The 25362-nt window shown below is 41.0% G+C and overlaps 1 protein-coding gene across 2 annotated transcripts in view; it reads left to right on the top strand.

Moving 5' to 3' along the window:
* Nucleotides 1-25362, top strand: part of nup214 (nucleoporin 214) — a 146038-nt gene that overhangs the window by 48694 nt on the left and 71982 nt on the right. Inside the window, exons 19-24 of one of the 2 annotated variants that reach the window (XM_067258008.1) lie at nucleotides 7065-7292; nucleotides 8048-8133; nucleotides 8231-8314; nucleotides 9222-9527; nucleotides 9746-9913; nucleotides 10352-10457. In XM_067258008.1, coding sequence (XP_067114109.1) covers nucleotides 7065-7292; nucleotides 8048-8133; nucleotides 8231-8314; nucleotides 9222-9527; nucleotides 9746-9913; nucleotides 10352-10457 — 978 coding nt within the window. Of the gene's footprint in view, nucleotides 1-7064; nucleotides 7293-8047; nucleotides 8134-8230; nucleotides 8315-9221; nucleotides 9528-9745; nucleotides 9914-10348; nucleotides 10458-25362 lie in introns of both variants that reach the window. The other variant, XM_067258007.1, reaches the window with a different exon arrangement.

The following is a 25362-nucleotide window of genomic DNA, read 5'->3' as shown; positions in this document are numbered from 1 at the left end:
TTCTCAATACCCATCCCCAGTGATAATACATAAACTTTATGTTCCATGTCTGACCACTGGTTAGTTCTAGATTTTATTGATATACATTTCAGTAGTTTGCCTATATATGTAAAGAGGTAAACCTTGATAATCTTTGAACCATACATGATAGCACCATGGGGCTTGGACTATTGTCAATCTATTAGCCTATCTATTTTAATCTAAAGTGGAAGCAAAATGATTTCCTCAAGCATAGCCTCCATTATTTATGAAATGGTAAAAAATAAATAAAAATACATAGACATAACATATACATAAGGTGACGCGGTAACACAGTTTGTTTTTTTATAGCACCGAAGACCCATTTTGACCCAGGAAAAACCCTGCTACTATTTGTTTAAGGGTACTTGACTCAAGACCAAATCTGCCGATTCACTACGTGGTCATTTGGAGGGGAGGGATGGGATATCGCACTTCCTACACAGACAATCCCAGCCTACTATAGTTGTCACAATACTAGAATTGCTTGAAAGTTGAAAAAGCTATAGACGTTTTTTGGAACGTAAACAATAACAGATCAGTTTAGAACGTAAGGCCCTTAACTACATCCGGCTAACGTGTTTCGTACATTAGTCGCTAGCTACGCTACTGGAATTTCTATCAAGTTAACATGACTAATGCATATTACCATCAATGAACTGGCTGTGAAAGGCAGAAATTCACTGAATCAGGTCCCTCACCGACCCACTGGATCAGAATGTTATTTGTTTTAGGCTGAAATTGATAGCCTACCTGAGCTAGAGCTAACCTATCCCGATGTCTACCACTATTTACATTTCATTTACATTTAGCAGACGCTCTTATCTTATCCAGAGCGACTTACAGTAAGTACAGGGACATTCCCCCTGAGGCAAGTAGGGTGAAGTGCCTTGCCCAAGGACACAACATCATTTGGCACAGGTTGGAATCGAACCGGTAACCTTTAGATTACTAGCCCGACACCCTAACCGCTCAGCCACCTGACTCCCTATTTGGTAGAGAGTGCGTTTACAGTCAGGAGGGAGGCTATTATTAAAGCCTACAAAAGTCTTGATGCCTACAACTATTATTAATGGGAAAGTCAACAAACTATGACCTATAAATACGCAACCACAGGTTTAGTATATGCAGAGGTCGGTGCTGGACAGGCACTTAGAAAAACCTAGCTATAATGCCTGGATAATAGAAGCAATGGGGAGTTGTGCAGCAAACACCGCACTTGTATGGCAGGGTATGTTTATTTGCTGCTTCCTTGTTGAATAACTGCTGTTACTTGTTGAATAACTGCTGTGTTGTCCTGAAATTTTAGTAATTAATAAACACACGTATTCAGTATGATCTGCTGTTTTATAGCCTTAGAGAAGTGTGCAGTCACGTAGCTGCAATTCTCTTTGCACTAGAGCAGTGTGTAAAAGAAGTAAAACCGCCTGTCACATCTGAACCCAGTGTATGGTCGAGGGTTAAAAAACAGGTGAATATGAGCCAGTAGCCTATAGCCTACACATGGTGTCAAATCCACAACCAAATTAATGACGCATTATTGTTTAGGTGGATCCCTTGCCTGTCAGGGCTCAAGATAAAAAATGTTGGCCAGGATTTGAAACTTACTGGCCCAAGACAATTTTTACTGGCTCCCCCTCCAAAAGTTGTAATTTATCATTTTTACAACAAAACCAAAGACTTATAAGTTATGTTATTCTGTTAACATATGTTTAACCATTTATTAAACACATCCTGGGTATAAAAAGAACAAAAATTAAATCACATTTCTAGTGATAAAAAATAAAAAGGTAATAGTCAGCAAAACAATTGACTTTTAACCTCAAACATGACGTGCTCTCTTCCCTGCTGACAGCCATCTCTGCACAACTCTGTCTGGCTGAAACTGAAACCTCTGGTCCCTCAATGCTAATAGATAAAAGCATCCATAGCATTTCATCAGTATAATACTAGGTACCCAAGTCGACACCATTCTTCTGCTGCAGTTCAATAGCCCGGGGGAACGAGGCGAACGGCTGGCCCGTCTAAATTACGTGATATGCCGTTGTTATAATTCGTGCAATAACACGATGGGCATCTGCATTTAAATTCTTGACCAGCATGGTCAATGACCTAGAAGATGGATTGTCAACCATCTGCTTAGCTGTCACGCAAACCAGGTGCTGTCTGCTAGCATGGCTGGTCAGGGATTGTCAGTGCCTGTGTAAAAAGATCCACTTTTGTCTGCTTTCGGGAGCATACGACAGACGACACAGTGCATCTTCGTTCCATAAAAAAAAAACTTCCGTTTGAGCTCGTAGCTGTACTTTGCTGCCATCGTCACTTTATTGTCCTGCGCCAGTTGTTAAAAAATGTATAGAGATTCGAGAATTACAATTTGACACCCACTCGTCACTCACTACTCAACTATTGATTTGCCAGCTGTGCGCCCCACAAGCTGAAGTTATTTATGCATTTAGCAAAACATATGAAGGTTGTTAACTTTTACAATGCAATTTTTTTTTTTCAATCAATAATTTTCCGTGGCCCGATCGGGCCAGTGAGTTGGTAGTTTAACTGTCCCACATTACTTTTTAATGGCCCCGGGCCATCGGGCCATCGTTATTGTCCTGTTACTTATTACTTATTTAGCCATTATGTTTGAGTCAGTTTCTCATCACAGTTTGTTGAATGTGTTGAATGTTTCATTCCAAAATACAGAATTGTTTAAATGCTAGGTTTCATCACTGTGCCAAACAAAATGTTTAATTCAGACGTATTTTACAAAGTGCTTTATTCTTGCATGCCCATGTGCACTTTTGCATTATGTAGGATTTTCTTTTATGATTTCATGGAAATCTTCTAGTGCATATAATTAAAAATAAATAAAAAAAGATTAAATTACAGTACTTTTCTGTAAATTCTAAGTTTTTTCTGTATTCTATGTTTTTTTCTGTATTTCTGAATGACAGGAAATACAGATAAAAAGACAATGGCAAAATGTTAATTTATATTTTCTTGAATGCACAATTATACCAAAACATGAGGCAAATGGACTTAAACAAGATTTTCCTGGTGTGATTTAGAAGGGGGGAAAAAAACTGGACGATAAAACACACATCTAGGAAAAGTAAAGAAGGCCGTATTTTACGGAAAATAAGCCGCGGCTTGTACTCCGATTTAACTGTTTTCTTGTGCTTCTGCGGCTTATATTCCGGTTTTAGAACAAAAAAGTGTCTGTCTCAAGATTTCTACAGACTGTGCAGCTAATTTTATGCTCAACATTTGAACGGGGGCTTATTACTTGAAAGAGGAATTATTTACTGTGTTGTCTCAGTTACACTATCAGGGCTTGGAAATACAGTGACTTGCTAAAGTAGGTAAATGGCTAGTAGAACATAACATTTCATAATAATTTCAGTTAATCAAATAGCTGCAAGACCGGGTGAAATGTTATAGGCTAGGCTAGCTAGAAAAATAACACTATCATCGCTAATAACATTACCAATTCAACTTTGGTAGTCTAACCAAGCTCTTTGTAAGTTCGTTTTAGATATCATTGTATATGATCGTGTGGACAATAAGACACGGACACGGGTCTCTTTTCATAACTTGTACTTTACCACTGCTCTTCTTGACATCGCCATTTGAACAGCCCTCATTGATTTCACGTAATGCTTTCAGCATCAAGCCTACGGCAACTCCTGAGTGACAAAACACCCTTGTCCGTTGTCACATAGAAAGGTCTGCTACAGTAGGCTATCCTCAGGATTTGCAAGCTAGCTAAACATATAATATATCAAAAATAATTTTGTAGACATAACAATGGATTCTGCCACTAAATGAGTGACTTGGCTTTATTTCTGGACATAGTATCCACAACCGAAGTGTGTAACAGTTACACAATGCGGTAACATCGCCTATACTCATGCATTGCTCTTGGTACCCAGAATGCCCTGCGGCAAACTGAAAAGCTACTAAGTTAAGGGCATTAGCTTAGTTAAATAAGCATTGTTTGGAGTTCTATTGTTGTTCGTTCTGTTTTGATATGTGTAATGCTATGGTCTATAGTTTAGATAATTTGAGTGTTCACCCTGATTGGGAATGTTGTCTAGTTAGATCGCTATCCAAGCTGTCCGCAGCTACAGCATGAATGTGCAACTAATCATTTGTGAGCATTGGTCCGCGCAACGGCAACGTTGTTTGCTAATAAAGTGTGGCTTGTATTCCAGTGCGGTTTATACTGAAATTTACAAACGTAAAGTGCTCATTCTGGGGGGGTGTGGCTTGTACATGATGCGTCTTATTTTCCGTAAAATACGGTACGTGTAACACATACATTCACTAGTGTTAACACATATATATATATATATAGTGGTGGGTATAGATTATTTTTTTAATCTAGATTAATCTCACTGTAATCTTGGCGTTAATCTAGATTAAAATGGCTCATTTGAATTCCGCCGAAGGCATTCAGAATATGTGTGCTACCCATATAATGACTAAAAGTAAGTCTTTGAGAACGGTGGCGCATTAGACCAGGAGCTCATCTCCCGTTTCCAAAATGCATCACAAACTGCTTGAGAAAGCTGTTCTATGATAATTGGTGATGAAAATAAATTATGTTCAATAAGATGTACTTGTGTTTATTAACTGTTTATTAGATTAGTTAGCTTGGCTGATAGAGCTGTGCTGACGGGCTAGCCTCGGTTGCACTCAAACATCGTAGTTTGACGACGACTCTTCCACTGCGCTACATCAGTGCTTGGCCCGGCATCTTCCGCATTAGCTAAGGGATGCTTTGCGTTTCGGTGGTATTTGAGACTGGAAGAACTCCTACAGTAAACTAATTCCGCATAGCACAAGGTGCAAACAACCTTAGTCTTGTCGAGGTTTCCATTGGGAAGCTTCTTAAAAATACATTTTCCCTGAAGCAAACCAGGCGGCTTCATAGCTGCATCCATGTTAGCACGTCACATTTGATGTGATAATTTCATACACAAGGCAGGTTTGAAGACTCATTCTCGCCCCCTACAGTGCAATTTGGCTAGGTATACATCCGCGCTAAAATATCAAGGTGAAAGTCATAATAGCCTGCGTAGTATAGACCCAGCTCCCAACCCAACTTTGAGAATAGATTAACGGCGATATTTTTTTTTTATCGCCCGATATAACGGCCCACCATATTGGTAAGGGTGTCACGAGACCAAAAATACAGTAGTTGGTGCCAATACCAGTAAAATAACACAATTCTCGATGCCGATTTCGATACCACAGTGAAAAATATATAGTTTTTCTAAGATTCCATGTACTTGAACTTGAAACAAGAACTATTAAAATATCAAAATGTCAAGTCATAAAAACATGTGCAATATAGCATAGAATGACATAAAAGTGCAATAACTAGTGTCCACAGACACATTCCAGACATCTTTTCAAAAGGTACTGTGCGAAACAAAACAGTGGATATAGCAGTGCAGCCATTCAGCTAACAAGATGAACATGGCTTTTTCACAGCATTGCACACCTTTTTTTGGCTAGTTCAAGGTTTTTAGAGAGGAAAACTAACATGTCAACATGGTCTTGGATAAGTCATGAACGTCTTGGATTGACAATGATTCCTGAGACGGTCTTTTAGGTGCTTTGCGAAATTGGAAGTATTACCTCCCTTGGTCTGAAGACCATGGTAGCATCGTTTGCATAATGGCTTCTGAGGATTAATGATAATGCCACAGTGATCTGCCTCATATGCAAAGTACTTCCATACACAACTCTATGTGCCTTTTTTATCAACAAGTCGAGGTGGGTTGATCGCTGCAGCCGCTGTTGCCATCTTCCACGTGTTTTTCGTCAGGAGGCAAGCACCGATGCTGCTAACACTGGCATTGGCCGGGTTTCCCAGATTCGTTAAGAAGCTCTTAACGCTAAGAGCTTCTTAGGAGCGTTCTAAGAGCGTTCTAGAGCGTTCTTAGAACGCTCTTAAGAAGCTCTTAGCGTTAAGAGCTTCTTAACGAATCTGGGAAACCCAGCCATTGTCGCTAACAGCGTCTACGGTGTAGGGCTGAACAATTTCGGAAAATAAGATATTATCATATTGCAGAGATACTTGGAGACACAAGAGTAGCGAGGTATTTAAATTATTTAGTGATATACTGTCATCATTGCACAGTGGACCAATGTTGGTTGAAAGTTAAAAAACGTAGACAGCTAAAAGTGCGTGATGTTTTATGGAAAAGTGGTAGCTCATCGGACGAAAAACATTTTTTCCCATGGTTTGATAACCTGGATATAATACTTAGTAAAAGACCAATGAGCAACCCCAAAAACCTGGCGTGCAACACCAAATCATAACAATTAAAGATAGTATTGCAATCGCAATACGCTGCTGTTGCTCCATTGTTGTTTGTGACACGAAAGTGATTTTCCCTCACACATTTTCTGTCCAATAGATTAACAACCTGTACGACTGCGTGACAAATGCAACAAAGTAGCAACTCATTTACTGATTCGGACCAAGCAAACAGACTAATAGGTGTGAAAGCACCCTTAGTGTCCTTATGTTTTTTTCTTTCTATGCTTGCTTGCTCACTCTCGCTCACTAATTTCCTATATGTCTGTCTCTGCGCACCTTCTCATTTGCTGTCTCGCTCTTCCTATTCTTACTTTCTCGTCCACCAATGTACTCAAGTTGAAGCTGTAATCCATATACTATTTGTCATAAGTAGATGTATCTTGGTCCGACTTCTCTTACTACGTCCAAGCGGTTTAACTTGGGTCCTATTTGGTTCTAAATCTTGATTTACATTTAGCAGACACTCTTATCCAGAGGGACTTACAGTAAGTACAGGGACATTCCCCCGAGGCAAGTAGGGTGAAGTGCCTTGCCCAAGGACACAACATCATTTTTTGTTGCTGACACGGCCAGAATCGAACCGGCAACCTTCTGATTAATAGCCAGATTCCCTAACCGCTCAGCCATCTGATTTATACATGAATACAACCTAATCCTATCTTATATTTACTACATTCCCCCCTCCCCACCTACTTCTTTCTCCTTCCCTTGTCAGACACATGATTGTGCCGGAAAGAGAGGCCCTATTCACAGCCCTGGCCAACAATCTGGACATTATCAACCAGCAGAAGCAGAGGCTGGAGCAGCTGGTGAAGGAACTGCACATCCTGCGGCTCTACAGAGAAACAGCAACCTGGAGTGCTCCACCGCTGCTACCTTCCCAGCCCAAACTCGCTCCTGCAGTCCAGACCACCGCTGTTACACCCACCAACACTCAACAAGGGTAGGAGGGGGAGGGAAGGGGACACACACACACCAAAAGTAATCATTATAATAATTCAGTCATTCATACATAAGTTACCTTTATAGCATTCTGTCATGCATGCTTGCTTTTCGTGAATGGGCACTACTAGTTGCATGTACGGCCATGGCGCTAATTCAGGGCCATGACCACTACGCGCATCAGTAAGAATGCTATGATGATCAGAATCTCCGTTTATGTCCTTTACTGCTAAAACAAATGTAGCATAATACATTCTTAAAGACTGCACACAGAACGTACCATACACATGGATACAAATGAATAATTAAACCAACATAATGATACTTATAACTACAAAATAAATTGTATTAATACCAAACAGTCAAAGCATATTTATCGTGACCGTAACGTTCATGTGCAGTTACGAACCCAAAGCTTTCAAGCATAATTGGTTTCTGTGTGATGAATTAGCTAACTAAACATTTTACTGCAACACATTATTTATTAGACTATAGCTACAAAGAACACTTGAATTATATTTTTACTTGAATGCATGCAAACCAATTTGAACCAGGTTTAGATAAACCGCTGGTCTGATGTGGAGCACGGTCACTAATAATCGTCTACTACTCCATACTAATCAAATTATCTCCATGCTCTCTTAAAGGAGCCCTGCGCTTTTTAACACATATACGCTCACACGCTTGCAACAACATTTATACAGGACACATCCCATCATGGAATCGTCGTATTTATATATTTTTCTTCTGTTATAGTCAAGACAATGAGCTGGAAAGTCTGAGGAACGCATTTCTAAAAGCCAGCCTGGAGGCCACTCCCAAGGGCACCTCAAAATCTCCAGGTAAAATAAATCAAACTTTCCATTAGACGGATCAAAACCACATTACTATCTGATTTACTGATGCAAATGAATTCACCTGCTACCTTTTCTCCTGTAGCCAAGATGTCTCCAGTTAAGCAGTCCCAGTTACGCAATTTCCTCTCCAAGCGGCAGACTCCTCCAGTTAGATCAACTGCCCCGGGTACTTTGTTGCTGATTAGGGGTGGAACGGTACACTGAAGTCACGGTTCGGTTCATACCGCGGTTCAGACATCACGGTTCGGTATGAGTTCGGTACAACGGAGGGAAAAGCAAAACAAACCAGGTTCCCTCTACGAGTGAATACGGCGCATTGAAGATGACATGTAAATTCCGATTGCATCAGTATTTTTTTGGGCCCTATTTGTATCTAATGGCTGTTCATCGTAACGTCTAAACAATTGGAATAACACAAATATTGCATATATAAATCACAAGAATAAACAGCAAAAATACAAATACAAGTTTATTAAATAAAATGATTTAATAAAAATGTTTACGTTTGAATTTTGGCAGGGTAGGCATTGCCTACCCAAACTTGCAATCTTAAAACGGCCGGCGGGTCCTCTCTCGTGGGTCGCCACCACTCGCCATACTCGTCCTTAGTGCTGCTAGCTAGCCTATCTCTGACTCACGGCGGCACCAATCAGAGCTTCAGAGCTACAGATTAGATGTCCCGAAAGAACACGAGTATCTAACAGTAGTTCCGCATTACATTAATTAATTTGCATGCAAGTTTTATTTATTTTTATACCGTCTATTCTCAGTGTAATTTCATGCACCGAACCGTGACGCCCATACCGTACGGTTCGGTACGAATACATGTACCGTTCCACCCCTATTGCTGATGCTACTTTCCGTCTGGTTTCCATGCTTCCATCATTAGCCATTTGGTTTTTAATTAGATATTCAAAACCAAAGTGCATGTTTCTTTGAGGAGCTTTACAGTTATAGCTGTTGTAGGGGGTTCAATAAGCAGCATTGTACTGTATAGAATATATATTTGGGGGTACTCTTCTTTACTAATGTGTTCTTTTGCCTGTCCACCCGCCTGCCTGCCCATCTGCTAGCCTACCTGTCGCGCTCAGCCTTCCTCTCCCCCACATACTACGAAGACCTGGATGAAGTCAGCACCACGTCGTCTTTCTCCCAGGCCCTGGACCCCAACCACACCCACCCAGAGCTGGAGGAGGAGGAGGATCTGGAACCTGAGCCCGCCCCCCTGCCTGTACTGTCCCCCGTGTCCGTGCCCAGGCACCCCACGGTGGTTAGGACCCCCTCAATCCAGCCTGGCTTTGGAGCCATCCAGTCCACACCCTTCAGCAAGGTCCACCACCCTGGGCTGGGACTGGGACTTAGCCCTATCATCAGCCCAGGTTAGAAATGGACTTCTGTTGACTTTATGGAGCTTTGTTTAATGAGTGTTACATATTTTATTTTGTATTGTATCATTACAGTACATTTGGTTTACTTTTTCTGAAACAAATAGAACCATCAAACATGCCTTGCCCATTGAGATGATGGAGGTCTCTTGTGTTGGGTGTCTGCGTTGAATTTGACAAATATTTATGCTGCTGTGTTGATGTTGTTGTAGTTACAACCAATAAGATCCACATGGGAGGGGCTGATAGCACGGCACTAGCTACCAAAACAGTGAAACATGGGGCCCCGCCCACTGAGAAGGCCACACCGGTCACCATCCCTGCCCAACAGGCCGCAGCAACCGCTGCTCTCCGTAGGCAGATGGCCAATCAGAAACCAGGTAGGTAGAGTTTTACATTTAGTCATTTAGCAGACGCTCTTATCCAGAGCGACTTAATTTGTTCAGGGTAATCATTGTGTATCTGGCTGAAGGCTAAACTACAGTATAGCACAATGACTGTTGTGTCTCGTCTCAGACACCAGGGGGAAACAAAGGTCTTTGTAATCTGGCAGCCTTTTGTCACCGGCGTGTATAGAATTATGTTAGATGTTTGACTTTTTGTAGAAAAGAGTTTACTGGCTTATTAAATATATTACAAAGAAATTTACTACAAACGTAATATCAGCAGAACATTGAATCCATTTTGAGCATAAAATGATGGTTAACATCGATGGATCAGTATTTTTACTATCCAGGGTTTAGCCAGATGGATTTTTCTATTGTGCAACACTTGCAAATAAAATAAAAAAATTCTACCCCTTTGTGGTCAACCAGCAGTCAGTGCTTCCCCGACAGAGTCTACGCTGAAGAATATCCCCCAGGTGGTCAACGTTCAGGATTTCAAGGACAAGGGACCACCCATGCCTGTCTCCACGGTGATCAGGTAGTTATTTTTCTTCTGGCTGTGGTATATTCAGGTGTGTAAAAGGGTTCTGGAAAGCTACTGGTGATTTGATTAATTCAGTGATTGAGCATATTTTGTTTCAATGAGAAAACAACATGGTGTGGGAAACATGAGAAGTCCAGAATGTCAGTTTGAATCGAGTTCAGCAAACCTATCAATTGTTCTTATAGTGAATTCCAATCTGGCATGCTGCTCAATCAGCCGCGTTGAAGATTGCACCCTTAAAAAGAGTCGAAAGTTTAAACAGTGTTGTTGAAGAAGCTCTCCTTGTTTTGTGTAAGCTTCTGTCTGAGTGGAGAGCTCTGCTGACAGCGCACCTCAGGGATGTCTGGAAGGCTCCTGCAACAACACACTGCAGTACACTCTTGCCCCCTATATACACAGGACGCGTCTGCGGCCCGTTACAGCTGCGACGCGGATGCCGAAACTGATTGCAGCTGAGCACGGCCACTCTAGTCAATGGTGCAGTTTACACCAGACGCGGCTCGTTTCAGTAGCTTCCCAGACGCGGGCCTCCACACAGCTTTGCGAGAGATAGGTAGCTTTTATGTTTTAACGGATGTCACGTCCAAGTCGCAAGGTAAAATACAAATCTGAAAAATGGGTGCCTGTTCCATAAAGCGGGTTTACCAAATAAACGGGAAAGTAGCTGACAAGCCTGGCTTAAATTCGCTTTATGGAACATGTTCCCGGTGAATTTAAAATGAAAACACTGTCTGCATTTAAACTCCTGATTTGTATTTCACTTTACTACATCGGTGGCAAAACACCAGAAATCAAATAATTTGACATCATGGATGACGACAGATTCATCTTAGAAGTGGAGCAACGCTAGTTGTATGACACCACAAATAGCCTACACAAATTTGTATCTTGCAAACTCGCCAATACATCTGTCCCGCAGCTTCTCTTCTGAAATTCTGTAAATACAACTAAACCTGATCTGGTCGGAGCCGTAAGGTGCTGCAGACGCGTCCGGTGTAAATAGTAGGGGTGGGAATCATTTGGATACCTCACGATTCGATTTGAATCGATTCATGGGGTCACGAATCAAGTAAATGACAGTCTCCTTTTTTGGGGGATGTTAAGTATGGTAATGAGTAAATGAGATGCATATTTTGTAAGGTAGGGCTTGCAGAGAAAGGTCTGGTTTTAAAACAATGTCACATTAAAGGGCATATACACACGCACAGACTGACTCTGTATGACAGTCATGTATGGTTACTCGCACTATTTCTCTTTTCTCTCCACAAAGTCTAAAATATGAGGGAGGTCACTGAAATGAAGAAAATATGGATGTGTGAACAGCATTTTAACAGGTTCCATTTTACAGCATTTTACAGATATCCGCAAAAAATCACCATCGAATCATTTGTGTGGCTCTGTGGTTGACATGCACATAGCTACATGCTTTTAGAATTTTTTTTTTGCCGGGGCATGTAGCCTATGCGGCCTGGCTGTATGTATGGGTTGCTGCTGTAAAGAATAGCTTACTCGTTGTGCTTTAAAAAGGTTGTTTGGGGTGCCATAACTTGTCATGGAACTTGTCATCAGCATCAGTGGCGATGTGTCCTGGCTTAGGTAACTGAAATGAATTTGTGCAACAGGCAAGGGATCCACCTGAAAAATCAATATACAGTTAGGTCCATAAGTATTTGGACATTGACACAGTTTTCATCATTTTGGCTCTGTATACCACCACAATGGATTTGAAATGAAACAATCAAGATGTGCTTTAAGTGCAGAATTTCAGCTTTAATTTCAGGGTATTTACATCTAAATCAGGTGAACGGTGTAGGAATTACAACACATTTTATATGTGGCCCCCCCCTTTTTAAGGGACCAAAAATAATTGGACAAACTAACAATCATAAATCTAATTGTCACTTTTAATACTTGGTTGCAAATCCTTTGCAGTCAATGACAGCCTGAAGTCTGGAACCCATAGACATCACCAGACGCTGGGTTTCGTCCCTGGTGATGCTCTGCCAGGCCTCTACTGCAACTGTCTTCAGTTCCTGCTTGTTCTTGGGGCATTTTCCCTTCAGTTTTGTCTTTAGCAAGTGAAATGCATGCTCAATTGGATTTAGGTCAGGTGATTGACTTGGCCATTGCAGAACATTCCACTTCTTTGCCTTAAAAAACTATTTGGTTGCTTTCGCAGTATGCTTCGGGTCATTGTCCATCTGCACTGTGAAGCGCCGTCCTATGAGTTCTGAAGCATTTGGCTGAATCTGAGCAGATAATATTGCCCGAAACACTTCAGAATTCATCCTACTGCTTTTGTCAGCAGTCACATCATCGATAAATACAAGGGAACCAGTTCCATTGGCAGCCATACATGCCCACGCCATAACACTACCTCCACCATGCTTCACTGATGAGGTGGTATGCTTTGGATCATGAGCAGTTCCTTCCCTTGTTGATCTTGGTCTCATCTGTCCATAGGATGTTGTTCCAGAACTGTACAGGCTCTTTTAGATGTTTTTTGGCAAACTCTAATCTGGTCTTCCTGTTTTTGAGACTCACCAATGGTTTACATCTTGTGGTGAACCCTCTGTATTTACTCTGGTGAAGTCTTCTCTTAATTGTTGACTTTGACACAGATACGCCTACCTCCTGGAGAGTGTTCTTGATCTGGCCAACTGTTGTGAAGGGGTTTTTCCTCACCAGGGAAAGAATTCTTCTGTCATCCACCACAGTTGTTTTCCGTGGTCTTCCGGGTCTTTTGGTGTTGCTGAGCTCACCAGTGCGTTCTTTCTTTTTAAGAATGTACCAAACAGTTGATTTGGCCACACCTAATGTTTTTGCTATCTCTCTGATAGGTTTGTTTTGATTTTTCAGCCTAACGATGGCTTGCTTCACTGATGGTGACAGCTCTTTGGACTTCATATTGAGAGTTGACAGCAACAGATTCCAAACACAAATACCATACTTGAAATTAACTCTAGACCTTTTATCTGCTCCCTTGTCAATGAAATAACGAACTCCCTTTATGAGGGAATAACATACACCTGGCCATGGAACAGCTGAGCAGCCAATTGTCCAATTACCTTTGGTCCCTTAAAAAGGGGGGGGCCCACATATAAAATGTATTGTAATTCCTACACCGTTCACCTGATTTTGATGTAAATACCCTGAAATTAAAGCTGAAAGTCTGCACTTAAAGCACATCTTGATTGTTTCATTTCAAATCCATTGTGGTGGTATACAGACCCAAAATGATGAAAATTGTGTCAATGTCCAAATACTTATGGACCTAACTGTACTTCATTAAAGCTAACTCGGTTGTGAATCTGACACTACCATGCGTAGCCTACAAGTACTACTGGGGTGAACCTGGCTTGTTTTGCAGTGGTTTACACACTCGCTAAACAGATGGTCGGAGTGTTGTAATGGGCTCAAATAAATACTCATTGCTATGTTTTACAACCGGAGGATTGATCGGAAGACCAGAAACCGTTCTGTCAAAAAAAATAAAGGTATTTCACTGGATTTGAACCTACAACCCTTCGTTTACCAGCACAACATCTCATCCAATTGAGCCATTCCCAAATCTTGGTTTTGCCATGTTCAGTAACTGAATAATAAAATAAGATGTTTCTCCAATGGCAAGCATTTTCAGATTTGGTCCAAGCTCAAACATATTTGTCATATTTTCACATATCAAGGTGAAACTTTGCAGGGTACTTCAGGGGGGTGTCACCTTAAAGCCTATTAGGTTTGAAAAACCATCTTTCAAAATGACATTTGATTTAGTGACAGAAACATATTGAGGCAATGTGGACATTTACATAAATACACCCCTTTCAGCCATTTTGTATTTGATTCAACTGTCTTAAATAATGTTTGTAAATACGTCAATGATACATATCTGTACAACATTTCAGGTCAATTTGATCTTTTTTGTAAGAGGAGATCAATACTGAAGGTTTTCCCAAATTATCACTGTACAGGAAAATCCATCATGGCGGACCTTATGGGTCCTTGAGGCTTTTTTGTTCCTCATGAAAAATGAGGCATGTACACCAAGTTTCAGAAGAATTGGAGCAATGGGGTGTAAATGCCATCACTCTGAAAAGTGGAAATTTGGGTGTGGCCTGTGGCGCCCCCTATGGTCTGATGTGGGCCAGTCTGTGTTTGGGCGGTAGTTGTGGCATGTTGTATCAATATGCCAAATTTCAAAACTTTTTACCAATGAGTTCATGAGGTAAATTACAATAATAAACCGAAATAAGTAGTAGTAGTAAATAGTTTCAGAAGTTTAAGTCGTGCAACTTGACTTTCAGAACTAAAAGTTTCAAAATGTACAGCTCAGGCATAACATAAGCCCTTACGCTTCTTCTTGGGACGCTGTGTTGCAATTAGAAGGCAAAAACGCACTTGGAACAAGAGTCCATGAATGCATAGTTTAACAAAAAAAAATTCTGAGTGCTTTAAGCCAATACATTCATGAGAATAGGCTAAACCTCCTTAAATGTCTCTCTCTCGACGCGTTTGTGAAAGTCTTTAAAGGAGCATGTGATTGCAATGAAGAAAGGTGCATATCTACATAGGTGGCGCTATAAGCCATGCCCAAAGTCTGTGATTTCCCCTGTGCCCCATTTCTCCAAAATGCCTGAAAATTGGAATACATGCAATACAACATGACTGAAACGGGTGTATTTATGTAAATGTCCACATTGCCTCAATATCTTTGTGTCAATAAATCAAATATAATTTTGACTGATGGTCTAAAAATTTGTTCTAAAATTCTCATTTCCACTCCATGAGTTTAAAATGTTGGAAACTTTACATGCCTTATTTATCATGGGGAAACATACAGTGGTGGCCCATACAGTCCGCCATGTATGGTGAACATTTTGAAAAACGTACAAATATCTTCTTAAACCATGACTCCAATTAACTTACGGTATGTATGTGTAGGCCACATATGTAGTTATGCTAGTTTGAGACCACAATAGCTATGGAAATCATATCGGATAAGAGGCATTCCATGAGTGCTGACATTTGACGGCCTCACAGCATGATTCCGCCACTGGGCCTTATGAAAAGGCTCTTGATTTGATTTGCAACTAGGGGATGTTCGAGACCAGGGATTCCCAAAGTGTGCGCAAGCTGCCTCTAGGGGGTGCGCGAGAGGAAAAATGTAATGGTGGTCTAATGGGTAATCTGAGGTTGCTACGAGGTACTGCTTAGCCAGGACACTAAGCTTCTTGAAGCGCCAAATGAAATGAAAGGAGACTCGTAGCAGAACGCAGGGTCACGTAGCCTACCTTTTTTTGATTGTTTTCATCATTTCTAACGTCACAATTATTATAATTCACTACACATGGAAAGCGTATTTACATTTTTAATGAAAAAACCTTTTTTATTAATTGCGCTTATAAGTATTCGAAAAAAGTATTAGAATACTAACTTACTTTAGGATATCCAAATATTAACCACGCCCATCCCTCGTACATATGGTATACAAAGCTGCAGTCAGATTTGGCGAAATGTTTAGCTTGGATGTTATCTTTACATTGACATTTACATTTATTCATTTAGCAGACGCTTTTTAGCGTATAGATGGGGTCTTGTGTTTACAAGCAATGAGGATGCGCACGCAGATTCAAGGCAGAAAGACGCGTTCCATTTCACTTTTAGTGTACCCTACACTTTTAATGTTTCCGACACCCCCCCCCCCTTTCTGAATAAAGTTTGTTTGATCTGATTTGTTGATTTCTATTGCTATGAAAACCAGTTTAGCCAAGCTAACTAACATTGTTTTTAGCTAGCTTGCATTGCCATTCAATCGCTAACAAAACATTAGTAGAAATAGCTTGCTAATCGGCCAGAACTGGTTCATGCAGGAGACTCGGAGACCGTAGCGCGTCACTAGCATCTCGTCATATCACACAGTCCCAGCACAGCTAGATAATAAGTGTCAGCACCCTTGGGTACTCAGCATGCAGTGCGGCATGTCAAAAAACGCAAACACTTATGGAAAATAGTTTGGTTACAACAGCCGTGCGAGGGCTCAGTTGTTGTGTTCGTTCAGTTAGATGTTTGTTATGTTAATGTTTGTTAGTTAATATAATCTTGTTGGTCACCCTGATTGTGCATGTTGTGTAGTTTAATGGGACCAAAGAGTCGGCTACTGTACTATCACAAGCTATTCTCGCAAGCAGCTGAACATGAGCTCTGGCCTAGTCCAGTTGCCCACATGACTATTCTTAATTGTGCATTGACAGAGATTCTGGAAAGAGATCAACTCAAGAAGAGTTTCACTATCCACAGTTTTCAAGCCATCTTCGGGAAAGTTTGAAAACCATGTCGCGGTTTAAAATGTGTCGATTGTGGGAGTCATGTTTTTGGGCTGCTTCTAAACCTCATGCGGCCGCCCTATTTCTGCCTTGGCGCTGGGAGAGAGGGAAACAGCATGGATGAGGATAGTGTGCAGGCAGATGTGTATTTATATAGGGTGAAATGGAATAAGAAATGCAATACAAAATGGCTGAAAGGGGTGTATTTATGTCAATGTGACCTGCGCCCTTCGCCCTCAAATCAAAACACTGCTAACTCCTTGTGTCTCCTTCCGCTTTGTGGGTGACGTAAGCGCATTGTGTCACACTAAAAATAAGATCCCATAGAGAGAGGATGAGCTCCCATGAAAGCAGTAAAACAATACACCTGTGGGGGTCTCTAAAAATCATCAGCACCATTATTTAAATCACAAATAAAGCACTTCTTCCTTCAATATATCGAGACATATTTATGTTAATAAACAGCCTAAAAGAAACATGTTTTCCAAAAGAACGCATTAGGCCTATGCTACTGCTAGGCGCATATCGTGATTGCAGCATAGTTGTGTATGTACTTCACCACCAAGCCAGTACGGGGCACATGAGCACACAATCATTTTTAGAGCCCGCAAACGTTAACCCTTTTAGAAGAAGAACTGGTCAAAATGTGTTTCATGGCTTAATTTTTAAAATAAAAAGATATTGTGTAAAGTTCAGAACCAGCAACCATGCCACCAAAAATAGAGTGCTACTGACATCAGGTACAACTTTGGCAAAATTCGGATTTATTACAAATAACTAAAAACATAGTCAGAGGACAGTCTACACTGTGTGCACAATTATTAGGCAAGTTGTATTTTTGAGGATTAATTTTATTATTTAACAACTACAGTGCTCTCGGTCAATCCAAAATGTCAATAAACCTCAAACCTGAATATTTAAAGGGGTGATTGACTGGGTTTTTGGGGTATTTCACACTGTTCCTTAAAGTCTCCGAATAGGGTATGTAACATTGGTTGGGCTTAAAATGGCCCGGGTGCCGTTCTATGTCCCCTGATGCTTCCAGTGAATTTGTCTCGGGGAAAAAACGCTAGATTTTCTCCTTTTATGGTATGTTCATGAATATATAGATGAGCTGCACGCTGATTGGTTGGTCTACAACGAGTGAAGCTGCGCAGCAAAGACGCAACACGGCCAACACTCACTGAAACATGAAGGTGGAGACTTGAAATAAAAACGTACAAATAAATCTATTGTGTCTACACAATACTGTTTTCAACAGATTCACTAGATATCATTTGAAATGATTACGTTAGTTGTTTCAGAAAACTGGATGGACTTACGTGGGTAGAACGGGAGTCAGATAGCTATGGGAGTCAGATGGCTGAACGGTGAGGGAGTCGGGCTAGTAATCTGAAGGTTGCCAGTTCGATTCCCAGCCGTGCCAAATGACGTTGTGTCCTTGAGCAAGGCACTTAACCCTACTTGCTTCAGGGGGAATGTCCCTGTACTTACTGTACGTCCCTCTGGATAAGAGCGTCTGCTAAATGACAATGTAAATGTAGAACGTTACAGCTTAGCAACCAAACTATATAGTGATTCAACTGAGCTTCAGTTAGCTAGATAAAAAATAACCTTCCAAAGATCTGGACACATGCATCGTGAATTGTAGATTTACATGTACGGGTTATTTATTCAAATGAAACAGTCAGGAACATGAAATAATGCGTTAGACCCATTGCCAATAAACTAAATCATCACACATTCTACCTATGCTCTTGCATTAGCAAACTAAACTAGTTTACATGCACCAGATGCCTACAGTCTACATTTACATTTAGTCATTTAGCAGACGCTCTTATCCAGAGCAATTTACAGTAAGTACAGGTACAAGTCTAGGTGTTTTTGCTATCTAGCTCTAGCGTAGAAGATCCCTGTGCAAGCAAACAGGATCGACTCAGGTGGGTAACGTAAGCACTAGGTACAGCTTAGCAAACAAACTATCGTGATTCAACTCGACTTCAGTTAGCTCTAGCTATCTTGCTGAAAAATAGATCTGGACAAACATGCATCTTGAATTGTAGATTTACATGACAACACAGGTTATTTATTTGAATGAAACACAGTCAGGAAAAAAGAAATAACGTTAGCCCCATTGCCAATAAACTAAATCATCACACATTCTACCAATGCTAGATACAGGCAGGATACGTTTGCATTGCTAATAACTGTTAGCGACAACATCATACAGCTTGCGGTTGTGATGAACCTAAGGTCGAAACAGCACCTCTTTTCAGCAACAGCTTCATAGCAAATCCTGCTTTACATTGTCCCAGGTTTTCAAAACTGTCCTCGGTGACATGGTCCGAGCAAATTAATACTTAAGCGTTGTACTTAATAGGGATATTCCCCTAGATAATCAGCCATGCCTGTGTAGTGTCTTGTTCTTTGGGAAGATGGTGAAAAGTGTCAGGATTCCCGGTACAGCCTGGAACACTGCATTTACGGCGCTCCATTTTCAATATCTTAACTTAATAACTTTCTTATTTGTAATTCCTGTGGATGTACAAAGCAGCGCTGCTAGCTAAAAAAGTGTTGGAGATCTACGCGACCTCCGTTTATGTTCCTGGACCAGAAAACCAGAGGGCGGGTAAATGTAAATTTTGGGCCGTGACAAAGTTGATGGACATACAGTGAACCTTCCTTCTTTTGAAAGAAGGTTCTTTTGAAACAGTGCAAGTTGTGACGTCACAACTTGCACTGTTTCAAAAGATAGCGTTTGCAAGTTGCAGTTTCAAAAAGTGAAATTTTGATAGGAAAGAGGTTTCAATGGACTTTGAGGTTCACTGTATGTCTATTTTACACACCCAACTGCCATTTTTCAACCATGACAAGGTAAAATCGGTTTTGCAATCAATCACCCCTTTAAAGTAGCTAGCTAGCTTTTTTCCTCTGTGTTTTGGTGAAATAGATTTTTCACCGAAATTACATCTCGGTGAATTCTGCACCAAAAAGGTTGTGGAGGACAGCCTTTAAGAGAGAAAGCGATTACCCATTGTTCTGTCGCATCCGAATTTTTATTTGGGTCACAAACGTCTTGAAATTTGAGTGAGAATGCGTCGCCCGCATAGTCTTATAGGCGGCCATGTCTTGGTCCCCCGTTACACAGTTTTGACGTTGGCTTCAGTCAGACTCGGGTCACTCACTGGCAGTGAGTGTGTTCACAATGTTGTATTTCACTCCATTCTACACCAAAAACTTCAGGGATTTTGTAGATACGAGCCTGCTGAAAATAGCCAGAATTAAACATTTATAATTTCTTTAACCGAGCTTGTTTCAGTCATCATTTGCCTGAGAAAGAGACTTCTGTTAGCCAGGCTATTCGAAAACCATTCAAACAGGTTGACAGCAGTGTTTTTTTTATTTTATTACAGCAAGCTACTTGAACCACGCGATCACTTGTCGGCGAGACCAAAGCGTGTCGCAACTCTCTTTTTATATGGCTTTGGGCTAGGCCAGTGATTTTCAACCACTGCCCACTGATGCTCTTTTGGTAAGTCACTAGGGGACGCTTCGGTAGCGCGTCGCCATTATGGAGTGAAAATTCCAACTGGAGTTACTGGACAACAGCACAGATGGTTAGCTAGCAACATACTAGCTAGTTATAGGTAACAGATCATTTTATATATATTTTTTGTGTTGACGTTGCTAGCTAGCGTCGGCAGCTGTGTAGTACCTAGCAAGCATTAGCAGCATTTGTATCGGTTAAATGTACGTAGTTAAATATCAGCTAATGTTCAACTGTAAAGTATACACATTTATTCATTTAGCAGACGCTTTTATCCAAAGCGACTTCCAAGAGAGAGCTTTACAAAGTGCATAGGTCACTGATCATAACAACGAGATAGCCACAAAACATTGTGAGTAGCCAAAACATGAAGCACACATTGTGAACAACCAAAGTAAGTGCCAAAGGGAAGAACCATAAGAGCATGTAGTTAAACAAGTTACAATTAAACAACATGAACTGCTATAAGTGCAAGTACACCTTTTAAAGATCCAGTAAAGTGGAATTGAAATCGAGTTTTAAGTTCACCACACCACAGAACAATGTGTTATTAACTACCCATCCAAATTCAAATGAAAAAAACAGACAAGTATGTTAAACTAGAGAGGGTACAATTTCTGGGGAAATTGTAGGGTGTGCTTGCTTGCGTCGGTTGCAGGTGGGTCCGTTTTCCCTTCTCGTGATATTTTCAAGCATTTAGCCTACTCATATTGCATATTTCATTAAGAACACCCTTTGAAACAGCTGCGAACCCCCTTTGAAACAAGCTACTGTAACAACGTTGTCACTGGCAGTGTGGAATCGCGATTCAAACAGTACCTTCTGCTAACTGAAAATATGCCCCCCAAAACGTAAATAAGTTTGACATTAATGTAGGGGGAAATGGCTAATTCAAAATAAGTTTGCTAGAGGCAAGGTAGCTGCTGTTGTTCCACATTTCACTGATTGTTTGGAAGCCCCGGAAATGAGAACGTTTCTTTTGACATAAAGTTTAGCTGTGGCTTTGAAGACAGTACGACACATTGCCAGTGGGCGAGCCGAGTCTGACTGAGGCTAATGTCAAAACAAGCCGCGGTGTCACTCAAAATCCAAGTTTTACACAAATCACTAAAATATGCTGACCTGCTGGCTATCTTCGCACGTAGCAAACCAAAGTTTTTACAGCAACCTACATTAAAATCTCACCACCTGGCTGTCTTCACAATAGTCATATCGTCATAACATTGCCCTCCTTCTGTTTTTTGGTGTAGAATTGACCGAACTATAAAATTAAGAAAATACTAAACTACAATGACTCTGGCATGGCTGCCGCCTAGGCAGTCTCACTAGGCGACGCGCACTCGCTCAAATTACAAAGACTTTCACGACCTAAATAAAAAATCCAAGATGGCAGTTCCACTCGAAATTGCTTTTCAACAAAACCCAATGGTTGGTAATTTTGGTGGTTGGCATTTTTCACTCATAATCCAAGCTCCAATTTGCGTGCTAGAACATCTATCACGTTGTATCCATGCGTCGTTGCTAACGTGTGCTGACGTAGTGACGTAGGCTAGCACTGGTACCCTTCGTTGACAGAAGACACGTTTTGCCACAAAAACGTTGTAACCTCCTAAACTGTGCAACGGAGTGTAAATAAAAATACGAGCAACTCAATCGCTACCAAGACGAAACTTTTGACACCTAGGTTGTCTATGTTGTCCAAATATTGACTGAGGCTTAGGGGGGCAAAAATAAATAATAATAAATATATATGTGCTCAAGCCTTCGGCGAGAGCACAACCTTTGTTCTCTCGCCGAAGGCTTGAGCACACCCAATTAGGCTTTGAAATCATGAGAAAATCAGCACTCTTCTCTGGTTCAGACTGGGGGGGCGTGTCACCTGAAGGAGCTGAAGCTCCGCCCCTCGCTGCCTACCTACGACCCAGATAATGGGCGCTGCGTCAAGCCGAACAAAACAGTATAGAATTTGAATTTATTTGTTCAATGAGTGAAACAGACAGATGCATATAAATTGAATGTTCCCCTGAGCTGTAACAGTAAAAATGGACACCAGAGACAGCGAGCTCTCCAACTACTTCTAGCACATTAGCTACCATTTCACCAAAATACCATCATTCTAAACCGAGTAGCCTAATATAAAGTTAGTGGTTTGCACTAACTCATAGCAGAGATACCTCTGGAAAAGTTATCTAGTATAATTATAACAAGCACACAGAACTGAGTGATGAACTGCTGGCGGCGGTGGATGGTCCAAGTGCGACCGGAGGAGGGCAATGCTCGGTAAGGCTCCTCGCTGCAAGAGAAGCCGTGTGTCCCTGAACCCCGTCTGTCTCTGGTCCATGTTAAAATTGTCCGCCGTGAAATGGTCACTGCAGAGTTGGAGTTTATCCGAAGCTTTCCATTAGCGTGGCTCTTCACAAAATCAATCCACCTATTTTTCCTTTCCTCATCAATAGGGAAATTAAATAGCGTTGCAGCGCAGCTGAACTTCTTGCATCCAGGGAAGATGCAGTTGCGGGTGGAGGGAAACATCCTGAAGCTAGCTAGCTAGCTGATGTAGGCTACAATAACAGTAGGCTACAGCAGGAGGAGCCATTCAGTGATCTGACATAGATGGGTCAAAATGACGTAGATATGTAACTTTTTGGCTCCGCCCATTAAAACCTGATCTGAAAACGGAAGAGAAACTGTTCTACGGTCTAACTCCACATTTCAGTGCGACAAAGTTTTCGCGCTTTGCACATGCTGTCAGAAACTAATTTCACACGTATATAATGTACTGAGAAGCAAATCATGGAATTTGCTTTATAGGATCCCTTGATCCCTTTAGAAAAAATAAAAAGTTAACTCCATTGTTATGTCTACAAATTATTTTAGATATGAGTTTAGCTAGCTTGCAAATACTGAGGATAGCCTACTGAAGTTGAGTTAGCCAATGTCGATGCTAGCTAACGTAAGTTAGTTAGCTCTACATTTCACAGGGTCTTGCAGCGCTGCTTGATTGACTGAAATTATTATGAAATGTTATGTACTAGCCATTTGCCTACTTTAGCAAGTCACACTATCCCCTGATAGTGTAACTGAGAAGACGCAGTAAATAATTCCTCTTTCAAGTAATAAGCCCCCGTTGAAGTGTTAAATTAAATTAGCTGCACGGTCTGTAGAGATCTTGGGACGACGCCCCTTTTGTGTTTTGCAAATTCGGTCAAATAAAATAGGTAAAATAGACGTAATGAGTGGCACATAAAGTGGGGCAAGCTTCATTTCTCTTCCAGACTTGCCCTACCAAAAAATCCACTTGTCCCGGACAAGCCTTAATGTCGAGTCCTGTACATGGCTAGACTCTTGATACAGATCAGAATCCACCCCTGTCTTGGACACCCAAAATCAGCGCAATAGAAAATGCGCTTTAAAGAATTTAAAACCAAACTTTTTTTGTGGAAAAAAAGTGGAAGACTTGTCTGTAAGTCTGTGAAATAAACTGTTAAAGGGGATTTGATGCTCACTAGTCTAGTGATTACGTTATTGGGTGTGCTTTGCCTTCGGCAAGGGCACAACCTTTGTTCTCTCACATATATATTATTATTCTTTTTGCCCCCCTAAAACTTAGTCAATATTTACCTACATAGACAACCTAGGTGTCAAAAGTTTCATCTCGGTAGCGATTGAGTTGCTTCTATTGGGATTTAAGTTCTGTTGCACGGTTTAAGTAGAAATTACGTTGTAGTGGCGAAAAGTGAAGCTAACGGTGGCTAACTTGCTAGCCACAGTCACTGACGCTACTAACGTCACTAACGTCACGAAAACTTGCGTGACTACCTCTAGCAGAACTTTAGTTCAGCAGCTAGTTAACTTCTGGGAGATAGCTAAGCTAACTGCTTTACTGCAAGGCAGCTGCAGAAACGCCACAAGCAGGGCTCAAAATTAACTTTTTGGCTTACCAGCCAAAATGGCTGGTAGATGAAAAATATTACCAGCCAATAATATTTTTTACCGGACAAAATTAAACCTGGCATTTCAGATGTACTCTTTGACATAAACAACCTTTACCTATGATTTTAATATCATTGTAAATCACTCTCAGAATGTATTAAACAAAATCAACCAATTTAACTTTTTTTTTTTTTATAATTTATTAATTCAGGGGGTTCCAGGGGCTTACTAGCCTACTCCTCTTGCTCAATGTGAGATGGGTTGTCCTTGTCCATGAGGTTTGTTCTTCGCATCGGACTAGCTGGCTAAAAGCAGAATTCCCATATCTGTTGAAATGCCCTGCTTGACTTTTTTTGTGTAAAAATTTTGTTGTACAATTGACCGAACTGTAAAATTATGAACTTTGTGACATGACGCGACCAAGAAAGAGACATGGCTGCCGCCTGGTAAGACTATGCGGTCTATCTGGCGACGCACTCACTCAAATTTCAAGACTTCCCAAGTCTTGAAAGTCGTGACCCAAATCAAAATTCTGATGACAGATCAATGGGGAATTGCTTTCTCTCTTAAATGCTACCATCCTCAACCTTTTTTGTCTTTTTAAATCTAACTATTTTTATTATCCGTATCATTCTTTAGCTTTTATAAAGGTTATCTTCCCGGTTTTCTGCCACCTAGATGCGCGCACAACTGTTCGTGTTGGCGTTGCAAGCTCTTTTTTTTTACCATGACGGGCGCGGTAGTCAGGAGCTGTACTCCGCAATTTCACTCGCCAAATGGCGGTGCATCGGACACAATTTTGTCGCCAGCCCAAAAATCTACACGCCATTGGCGCCTGGCGGGTGCCAATTTCGAGCCCTGGCCACAAGCAAAGAGGCCAGGGTGATAACTATTTACTAATTTTACTTTGGGATATGACACACGATTGTGATGTGTAATGTACAATATAAGCTGATATTATTAATGAAGTACATCTACTTTCGGAAACAGTAGTCTACTATTTCACTGAAGTATTAGCATCATGACATTAGCCTCTGTTGCCCGGGCAACACATACTACAGTGGTCTATGATGCATCTGTTTTCAATCGTTAAAAT

This window comes from Osmerus mordax, chromosome 20 (assembly GCF_038355195.1).
Source record: "Osmerus mordax isolate fOsmMor3 chromosome 20, fOsmMor3.pri, whole genome shotgun sequence".
Taxonomy (NCBI): Eukaryota; Metazoa; Chordata; class Actinopteri; order Osmeriformes; family Osmeridae; genus Osmerus; species Osmerus mordax.
Note: the sequence above shows the minus strand (reverse complement) of the source record. Positions and strands in the feature narration are given on the sequence as shown.